At 49.0% G+C, this 10,745-nt stretch overlaps 1 protein-coding gene across 1 annotated transcript; it reads left to right on the top strand.

Moving 5' to 3' along the window:
* Window positions 1-4,778: 4,778 nt before the first annotated feature.
* On the top strand, window positions 4,779-6,920 carry VRTN (vertebrae development associated). Its single transcript, XM_060166445.1, has one exon. It carries the CDS (start codon window positions 4,779-4,781, stop codon window positions 6,918-6,920), a length of 2,142 nt encoding a protein of 713 aa, XP_060022428.1.
* The last annotated feature ends 3,825 nt before the right edge of the window (window positions 6,921-10,745 follow it).

Genomic DNA, 10,745 nt, shown 5'->3' with positions numbered 1-10,745 from the left:
GGAGACTGGGGGAGGAGGAAGTGGGACTTGGTGAAGGTGAGGCTTTGAATTGCCTGCAGAATTGCCCGTGTCCATTCATTCCTTCCTGGGCTCCAGAGCCCTTCTTAGGTGCCAAGATGCTGGCTGGATGCTGTCCTATTTCCTCCCTTCCAACCTCAAGCCGGGGAGCCTGTGTCGCCTTGAGGGGCCCTTCCTCCTCGGTTTCATGTTTTATCAGGTCCCTTGTAAGAGTGGTGGGGCCAGGGGAGCCCAGCTGGGCAAGACCCCTAGATTAGCTCTCACTTTCTGCACCTTATTCCACGAATGCACCTGGTAATTGTCAGATCTGCTTTGCACTGCGTTTCCAGGGAGCCATCACCAGAAAGACTGTTGCACCTGAACCCCATCAACCAATTGTCTACTTAAGTATGATTAGCTTCCCCGTACGGCCTCTGGCCTTTCCCCGCTGCCCCATTCTCTCCTGGTCCAGACCCACCTGAGTTGACGCGAGGTGCAGAGCCTCTCCAGGGAGCTACTTTTTCTCAGCAAGCTTTTGAGGAAAAAAGAAGTAGGGTATTACCTACTCACATCTCCTCTTACCTCTTTGGGGAAGAGGAAGGAATGAGTTAGGGTGGGGTGGGGTGGGGTGGGACTGGGATGGGAAGAGTAGGTAGGGTGGGACAGGGAAGGGGAGGGAGGAGGGTGGGGTTTGTGCAGGAAGACGTGTGGTCTATCTGGACGTGTTGGCAGGTATCTGGATACTACAGCGGGAATTCAGGCAAGTCAACTTTACCTTTCTGGACCTCAATTTCCTTATCTGTAAAATGGCCAGCTTTGTCTCGAAGCCCCAAGAATCCATGTGTTTCTGCAGCCTTTGGATAATGAGCATTTTGGGCCCTGTATTTCCCTGTATGGTGGAATCGCAGGGGTTAGGAGGGGAGCTCTGGAGTCAGATTGCTTAGGTTTTGTAGTTTTAATAGCTTGTGGTCTTGGGAATGTTATTTAACCCCCAAGCCTCCATTTCTCTATGTGTGAACTAGAAGTAGCTATCCTAGTGAAGGTGCAGGTGTGATGGAGTTGTAATGTAGAAGGAAAGTGAGAACCACATATAAATATTATGTCTGAAAAGCCTGAAGTCCAAACGCTCACCCAATGCAAAGCCCACAGAAACCTGTAATCGTTTAAGGGAACATTGTGCCCTCCTCCTGGTGTGGAAGGGCAGGAAGAATCACCCACACAATTTAAATTAATTATCCCCTCTTATTTTTTTTTTTGAGATTTTGGTTGAATTACCTAAATGTACATAGTAAACAGTAGGTGAATGGTGGTTATTTTCATAATTTTGTTTGCGGAGTATCTAGCGGAGCAGAACTCTCATTTATATGCGTCTGTATAGCAGCGTTTACAAGTGACATGCAAGAAAAACAAAACCCCTAGCATCTTTGTTGTCTGCCAGAATGAAAAAGCTCTTCTGTGTTTACAGTTTGCTCCTCAGAGCTCAATTTTTTTATCGCATATGGAAGTGCTCTCGGTGAAGTTTATCTCCTGAGTCCAAAAAACTAAGTTTTTAAAAAAGTAAATATGCAGTATATAAAAGATGAACAGATTAAAAGCCCAATTCCAGGGTCAGATAATGTGGGACAAATAGAAATCCGGTGAGAGGTTAGACCAGGTTTGTCACAATAAACACATTAAAAAAAAAAATCTACAAGCAAGAAATTTTTATCCAAAGGTGATTCTGATAACCAGTTTTTAAAAAGCTTTCTTTTTTATGGTTACCAAGTAAAATTCTGGTGGTAAGCCTTTGGTTCTTTAAAAACTTTTTTTCAACTTTACTGAACCATAATTTACACCCAAATGCATCCCTTGTAAGTGCGCAAAACACTTTCCTTTTAGGTGTGCAGTTTGATGAGTTGACAAGTGTATACACCCAAACACAATTTTTAAACCTAAGGCTAATCTAAAGGAATCTATTAAAATCTGAGAACAAAGATCTGAGAAAGGGTAATGGTCTCCTTTTTAATTTAAAAACAGTGTCCACAAAGGAATATTACTCTGCTTTGCAACACAACACGGAAAACCTACCAGTAATTAGGATGATTAGTTTGAATTGAAAGGTGGCTGGCATTTTAAACTGGAGCAGATGAATCACAGGCCCTAAAGAGCATCTGGTTTCAACTACTGGCAGCACCACTTATGAGGCCTGGGGCAAACTGGGCAAATGAGCCTAAATTTGATTGTCTCAGTTTTTTCACCTGTAAATTGGGGATATTGGTAGTACCCATCTTAAAGTTTCCGCCACCAGGATTGGGAAAGTGCATGGCAAATAGTAAACCTTAGTTATTAGATCTATGTCAGCACAGTGGCTAGGCTGCTGCTACCTCTTTGAAAAGACTAACTTTATCCCAGGGCAGCAGTTCTCAAACGTTTTGGTCTCAGGACACGTGTATGCTCTTAAAAATTGAAGACCCTGAAGAGCTTTTGTTTATATAGGTTACATCTGTCAACATGTTACATTCAAAATTAAAATTTAGACATTTAGAAAAGATTTCTTTATTAAAAAATAACAAACCTGTTACATAGTAACAAATAATAGTTTTTATGAAAAATAACTTTTCCAGAACAAAAAAAATTTAGTGAAAACAGTGCATCTTTTAAATTTTTCAAATCTCTAATATCTGGTTATCAGAAGATAAGTAGATTCTTATCTGTCTCTATGTTCAATCTGTTGTGATACATTATTTTGGTAGAAGTACATGAAGAAAATCCAACTTCATCCGGACACATAAATGGACAGAGGAAGAGTATTTTTGTTTTTCCTTTGGCTTTGCCACCACGGGGCTTGCGGGATCTTAGTTCCCCAACCAGGGATTGATCCTGGGCCACGGCAGTGAAAGTGTGAAGTTCTAACCACTGGACTGCCAGAGAATTCCCAGAGGAAGTGTATTTTGGTAGCATTTTCAGTGGATATTCTTTGACAACTACACCGCAACTCGACAGGTGGTAGTTCCTCAAAGCTTAGTTATAATGCAGAATCTGAAATAATATCCAGGAACTTTAGCACCGTATTATATTAAAAATCTGTTGCTTTCTTTTATACTTTGAATGGATCTTTTCCCCGTGCCATCCCATTGGTTATTTGGGAAATACAGTTCATTGAGTGATGCAAATCTTCAAATGTTGAACATTGCATTATATAGTATAAAAAGTTACATGTCTTAGTGTCACCACTGGTCCCATCAGAAAAATCTTTAAGTATTGGGATGCTGTCAAGCTCACTGTAGTGGATACAAGTTTTCCAAAATTCTAATTTTCAAATGAAAGCTCAGAAATTTTCACTGGCCATAAATAGTAGTAGTTTTCCTTGAAGTGACAGCCTCACCTTATTCATTTTTGAGAAAATGTCTGTCAAATATATCCAAGTCTAAATGACTAATGCCACTCAATTTTTCTTTCAAGTAAAAGTGGTATTCCATGAAAAAGCGGCTAGTTCATCATGCAACCCAATTGTCACTCATTCATTATGCACCAGTGTGCAGCAGAAATCCTCTATGAGCACTCCCCATTTTGTCACTCCCAACATTGAAGCCATGTACTTAAGGGTTATGATTTTAAAAAATAATGATCTTTGTTACTGCATCAAGGACATTTTGGAGTGATACTAGCTTTCTTTTTCCCAACTGTGGCTACATCATGGGGTAGAACACAGTGATTTCTAGTTTAATTCATGCTGAGGTACTAGCTGTACTCCAATGTTAACACGATGAAAAAGGCAAATCACATCTTAGTGTTGTTATCTTAGTATTATTATGAAAACAGTTTAACCTGCAGCCCCTCAGAAAGTCTCAGAGAACCCCAAGGGTCCATGACCTTACTTTTTTTTTTTTTTTTTTTGACTGCGTTGGGTCTTCGTTGCTGCACGCGGGCTTTCTCTTGTGGTGAGCGGGGTCTACTCTTCACTGCGGTGCCGGCTTCTCATTGCGGTGGCTTCTCTTGTTGCGGAGCACGGGCTCTAGGCACACGGGCTCAGTAGTTGTGGCTCGCGGGCTCTAGAGCGCAGGCTCAGTAGTTGTGGCACACGGGCTTAGTTGCTCCGCGGCATGTGAAATATTCCAGGACCAGGGCTCGAACCCATGTCCCCTGCATTGGCAGGCGGATTCTCAACCACAGCACCACCAGGGAAGTCCCCATGGACCATACTTTGAGAATCACTGTTTTAGGAAAAAGGAGACCAATTTAGGCTATGTGTGATTGTCTGTCTTTAACAGGTGTAGAGGTACAGCTTTTATACCTGCACTATATAATATGTATAGTACTAGATAATACTCTAATATATAATAGCTAATGCTTCTTTAGCACTTTACTATGTGCCAGGCACTTTTCTAAGGATGAATATATATATAAATATGTGTATGTGTGTATACACTTATATACACTTAGATGTCTCCGTCCTTTACTTTCATCGTCTCATTTATATCCGCAACTGTCCTATAAGGTAGATAACTTTTATTATTGTCCCCATTTTAACAGAAAAGGAACCAGAAACACAGAGAGGTTGAGTGACTTGCTCAAGCTAATATCAGAACCAGGATTCAAAGCCATTCTCTAAGGCCAAGCTCTTCCTTTGTACCACTGAGTAATTAAACAAACCCCGGGAGGCACGTAGCCATTACCTGCTATGGGGGGATGGGAATAGATAGATCTTGAGGGAGAAGGCAGAGGAGTGGATAAGGCACCATTGCTGGGTATCATCTGGGTGTCTTGGCTGACCTCTGCCCTCTCTCCTTTGCCCTGGTAGGATGACATCCCGGGAGCAGCTGGTGCAGCAGGTGCTGCAGGAGCTGCAGGAGGCAGTGGAGTCCGAGGGCCTGGAGGGTCTCGTTGGTGCCGCTCTGGAGGCCAAGCAGGTCCTGTCTTCCTTCGCTCTCCCCACCGGCCGAGAGGGAGGCCCCGGCCCCCAGGTGCTGGAGGTGGACTCGGTGGCCCTGAGCCTGTACCCAGAGGATGCTCCCCGGAACATGTTGCCGCTGGTGTGCAAGGGCGAGGGCAGCCTGCTGTTCGAGGCGGCCAGCATGCTGCTGTGGGGCAACGCGGGCCTCAGCCTGGAGCTGCGGGCCCGCACGGTGGTGGAGATGCTGCTGCACCGGCACTACTACCTCCAGGGCATGATTGACTCCAAGGTGATGCTGCAGGCCGTGCGCTATTCCCTGTGCTCTGAGGAGTCCCCGGAGATGACCAGCCTGCCGTCCACCACGCTAGAGGCCATCTTTGATGCGGACGTCAAGGCCACCTGCTTTCCTAGCAGCTTCTCCAACGTGTGGCACTTGTACGCCCTCGCCTCCGTCCTTCAGCGCAACATCTACTCCATCTACCCCTTGCGCAACCTCAAGATCCGGCCATACTTTAACCGCGTCATCCGGCCCCGCCGCTGCGACCACATGCCCGCCACGCTGCACATCATGTGGGCCGGCCAGCCCCTCACCAGCCAGCTCTTCCGCCACCAGTACTTTGCCCCCGTGGTGGGGCTTGAGGAGGTGGAGGCTGAAAGTGCCAGCCCCGGCCTGGCCCCGACTCCCACTGCCCTGGCCCCGCTGCCCCCGCTCGCCAAGACCCTGGAGCTGCTCAACCGGGAACCTGGCCTCAGCTACTCCCACCTCGGTGAGCGCTACAGCATCACCAAGAGCACCTTCTACCGCTGGCGGCGGCAGTCCCAGGAGCACCGGCAGAAGGTGGCCACCCGCTTCTCGGCCAAGCACTTCCTGCAGGACAGCTTCCACCGCGGGGGTGTCGTGCCGCTGCAGCAGTTCCTCCAGAGGTTCCCCGAGATCTCCCGCTCCACCTATTATGCCTGGAAGCACGAGCTCTTGGGCTCTGGCGCCTGCCGGGCCCTGGGCTCCAAGGAGGAGCTGGCCATGGAGGAGCTGGAGAAGCTGCCGGAGCAGCAGGTTGCCAAGGGGCTGGGGTGCTCCTCGTCGGCCATGTCAAGCCCTGGAGTGGTCTTAATGCAGCGGGCCAAGTTGTACCTGGAGCACTGCATCTCCCTGAATACGCTGGTACCCTATCGCTGCTTCAAACGCAGGTTCCCCGGCATCTCCCGGTCCACCTACTACAATTGGCGCCGAAAGGCTCTCCGAAGAAACCCCAGCTTCAAGCCTGCACCAGCCCTCTCGGTAGCCGGGGCTTCCCAGCCAGCATCTGTTGGGGAAGAGGCCTTGCTCCCTTGGAAGGGTGAGGCAGGAGAAGGGGCAGGGAAAGCAACGGGTGGGGGGTCACCTGCCCCCCGGGAGTTCCTACCCCTGAGGATGCCCCTGTCCCGTTGGCAGAGGCGCCTGCGCAGGGCAGCCCGCAAGCAGGTGCTCAGTGGGCACCTCCCTTTCTGTCGCTTCCGCCTCCGCTACCCGAGCCTGTCTCCCTCCACCTTTTGGGTCTGGAAGAGTCTTGCCCGGGGCTGGCCCAGAAGTCTGTCCAAGCTCCAGATACAGGCCCCCAGCTTGGGCAAAGGGGGCATGAAGGAAGCGGAGGAGAAACGGGAGAAAGAAGCTGGTAGGAATGTGACAGCCGCCATGGCCCCACCTGCAGGGACCCTGCAGATGACGGCTTCTCCAGGAGAGGATCCAGGGAAGGCCCTGGGAGGGCCTTCCAGAGAGGGGGCCCTGCAAGAGGGGGCCACGGCCCAGGGCCGGCCCCCCAGTGGGTCCCTGTCCAGCCACCCTGTGGTGGCAGCAGCGGCGGGTGGCAGGGACGGCCAGGTGCTGGTGATGGACGTGCTCGCCACCACGAAGTTCAAAGCCCAGGCCAAGCTGTTCCTGCAGAGGCGCTTCCAGTCCAAGAGCTTCCCCTCCTACAAGGAGTTCAGCGCCCTCTTCCCCCTCACCGCCCGCTCTACCTACTACATGTGGAAGCGCGCCCTCTACGACGGCCTCACCCTGGTGGATGGCTGACGGGGAGGTATGAAAGGGGCTGGGAGGAAGGAGGACCACTTTGGAGAAGGTCAGAGACCTGAGTTGCACCCCCCTGGCTTGGCCAGGATCCCTTTTGCTCTCACAGCATCGACCCTGAATCCAAGGGCAGCTTCGTGTTGTTTCCCAGCTCCAGGGCAGAGAGAGCCAGAGATCAGCCATCTTGGCCCCCTGCAGAGAGCTACAGGACCAGAGATATTCTCTTCAGTTGTTTACCATTCTTATTTTGATTATTGTGTCTTGGTTTTAGTCTTTTGATTCAAGTGCGTTGGCTGGGCCCCCTTGCTCGTGTTGGAAGCTGTATGTATGTGGGGACCCGAAGCGGGGTTGGTTAGCTAAAGCTGCTTTCAGCTTTTCCCCGGGACAAAAGGAGTATTGTAGCATGGCCGTCTGTCCCATTGGGTAGAATATATGTCTTCAGTTCCTTTCGGGGGTTGGCACCCCCCTTACTCAAAGATGTTTCCCAGAGGAACATTAAGAGATCAGATGTGGAGCAGGTCATGGCTTCTGCCTGGTGGCCCTAAGGGAGAGGGTGCCAGGCTCAGTGTGAGCAGAAGCAGGGATGTGGAGAAAGAAACAAGTTGGCCTCTAGGGGAGCACTGAAGGCTGGCCTGTCCGTTGTGAGGCGTGTGGTGAAGGACTTGGGGAGAGGGCCTTGGGTCTCTACTTGCTGGTGCTTGGGGCATCTGCTGTGGACCCCGCAGTCCTTGGCCAGCCCGGCTGGCCCTTGGGGACCCCAGTTTTTCTGTTGAGCTCCTCCTCAGAGCCTGTGCCCCATCTCCAGTGAGAGACCACACAGTGGCCACGCAGGCAAGAGACTGAATTTGCATTGTCCAAGAGTGAAGTTGGAAAACCAAAGAAATAAAGTGATGTGGTGCTCACAGCCCTTGGTCTCTGGTATTTGTTTTGTCCCACGTGACTGCCCATTCCCACGTTCCCTTTTGGTTTAAGGAGCAGAGAGTGACCATTTCTCTCCCTTGATGTTCCCATGTCCAGGACTTGGAGGATGGAGGGGATTGCTCTGGGGTTTCTGCTTAGAACTGGTTATTGACCTTGGGTGTTCTTCCCTCTGGGGGCAGGGCTATGGCTGCCTGGAGAGATACTTCCCAACAATGGGAGAAAACTGGCCAACTCAGTGTGCTAAGAGGTCAGGCCAGCGTGAGGGTCAAGTCTGTGTCAGGCTTCTATTCAGTCCTTGTGATGCACCCCGGCAGGCTAGGCCCAGCCACAGGTAAGGAAACTGAGCTTCAGTGTGGTTCACTCACACGCCCCCTCCAGCAGGACTGAGTATTAAGGCCAGGCCTTTGCTTGTTGGGATGCCACATCCTTGGGGAAGACGTTCCCTTAGGCCCTTTCTCCCCGTGTCTAGGTATTCTGCAGTAGCTGTCATCCTCATGGTCTTGGGGAGTCATTCTTGGTTCTGCTGTTTTTTGACCCCACATCCAATCCATCAGCGAGTCCTGTTGACTCTGACTTTAAAGTATGCCCAGAATCCTCCCCTTCACGCTGCTGCCACCACCATCTCTCCTGGCCCACATCTCAGGTTCTACCTGCCTCCTCCTTCCACTCTTGTCCCACACAATCCACTCTCGAGGCGCAGCCAGAGAGATCTTTAAGTGAAATCTGATTCTGTCACTTTCCTGTCTGAAAGGTGTCAGTGGCTTCCCTTCACTCTTAGAATTCCATGCACTGCCTTACAAAGTCCTTCATAAACTGGCCCCTGACTATCTTTCCTGCCTCTGGTCCCTCTGTTGCCTTTACCCACCACATCCAGCCACATTGGCTGCCTCTGATCTTGAATGTGCTAGGCTTGCTCTCCCTTTAAGAGCCTTCGCATCTGTTCCTTTGGCCTAGAGTGCTTTTCCCTGTCCTTCAGATATGAGTCACTGCCGCATATCCCTTCTACATTCTCTACATGGTGCCTATTCCCATGTGTTTTTGTTGTTTATTTGCTTATTTGCGTATGTCCCCCCCCCACCTCCTTAGGGCATAAACTCCATGAAAAGCAGGGCTCTTCCCTGACTGGCTCACACCACTGTATTCCCAGCAGGTAGATTAGTTTCTGACACACAGTTGGTGCTACAATTTGTTGAAAGAAGGAATGAATGAAACGGGGCCACTGTGATGTCCTGCTGTTATTCTTTGACATTCGTTTTTTTTAAATCAAACCTAATCCTAACTCTTCCTCATCGTCCATATTTCTCCATCCCTGCAGCTGCAACCTCATGTAGGCCAGCAGCTGCTCTCATCTCTGGTGCTTGAATGGTTTCCAAATTGACTCTGCCTCCACTCAAACTATTCCAGCCCCCCCGACAAAGTCCAGAATGATCTCACTGAAACCTAAATCTGACTTGTTGCTAGATTTCCCATTACCCTTAGCGCAAAATCCAAACGCTAATGAGGCCCCCCAGCTTGATCCCTACCAACCTCTAGGCTTATTTTTCCCCACTGACCCCTCATGCTGTAGCCCTCACTCAGACTGACCTTGCCTCCTACCTGCTTTTCCAGGAATCATGCAGCATTGTTATGGCATTGTCTCTGCCTGTCTTTCTCTGTGGGGTCTCCACTGAACCCCCAGTGCCGATGTAGTCGCTTGGTAGTCCCTTAACGTTTAGTGAAGAGATTGGACAAGTGATGTTGCTGCCTGGCCTGCGATGGCTACCTACAGCCAGCAGGTGGCACTCTGGTGCAGCAGGAGACAAAGTCTGGGTTCCCAGTAGGAAACAGTATCACGCTGTTTCCAACCACAGCCTACCACCCTTACTGCCTCAGCTCTCAGAGGGTGAAAGCATCTTCCGTCCTGTGAAATGCCGTGGTTGGAGCTCAGATTCTCCTGTTTGCTCCCTTCCTGCACCGTCAGAACCAGAGCAGATCTGATACCTGGAGCAGTGTCTCACAATGGGGTCTAAAAACCACCTGGATCTCAGTCCCTGGGGGAGCTTGTTAGGAGTGTGGACTCCAGCGCTCCACCTGGACCTACTGATTTAGACACTGGAGAAGCAGTATATGCACAGGAGCGAGTAGTCTACCTTGCTGTGCCTCACTCTCTCTATAAATGGGATTATAGTAACGCCTATAGTATAGTATGTTGCACGTAGTAATGCTCGGTGAGGATTTACTATTGGTAACAATGATGTCAAGTCTGAGAACCCCTGGGAATCTAATTCCTGTTTTCTAGGAGGAAGCTAATGCCTAAGGAGATTCTTGCTCAAGGTTACTCTCTAGATGATTAAAAACACTCCTGTCCCAAGATGTAAAGTTCCTTTTGTCAGAGGCCAGCACTGAGCCCAAATCCACAGGGAGATACTTCAGCTTCTGTTGGAAAAGAATTAAGAAAAATGATATGTCAATATTTATTGATTTGGAAAAGGTTTTATAAGTATGGTTATATTATTCTTCTGCAGAAAGCTGTCTCCTTTATAACCTTCTTAGAAAGGCAGAAATACCTAAGCAGTGACCATATTTGCTAAGAATACTTCATGCTGATTTTGAAGTTGACATTTGTTGAAATTATTTGTATTTTTTTGTGCCACTTTCTATCTCATGCAAATGTGGAAAGAAATTCCAGTGAAGTGAACAATGTTTGAATAAAGGGAGAAAACAGAATATGTGAGGTTAGCTTCTCACATTTGGTACTGTTGTAAGGTGACAACGGGTTCTAAAATTTTGAATATAAAAGCTTCACCCTAAAATAACAATCAGGTGAAACATGAATAATTAAAAGAAATTCAGTATCCATATGTTTATCGCCTGGGGCGGGGATCCTCTATTTTGGTGGAGATTGTCTTGTCTACCTTCATGCATGGG

Source organism: Lagenorhynchus albirostris, chromosome 1 (assembly GCF_949774975.1).
Source record: "Lagenorhynchus albirostris chromosome 1, mLagAlb1.1, whole genome shotgun sequence".
Lineage (NCBI taxonomy): Eukaryota > Metazoa > Chordata > Mammalia > Artiodactyla > Delphinidae > Lagenorhynchus > Lagenorhynchus albirostris.
Note: the sequence above shows the minus strand (reverse complement) of the source record. Positions and strands in the feature narration are given on the sequence as shown.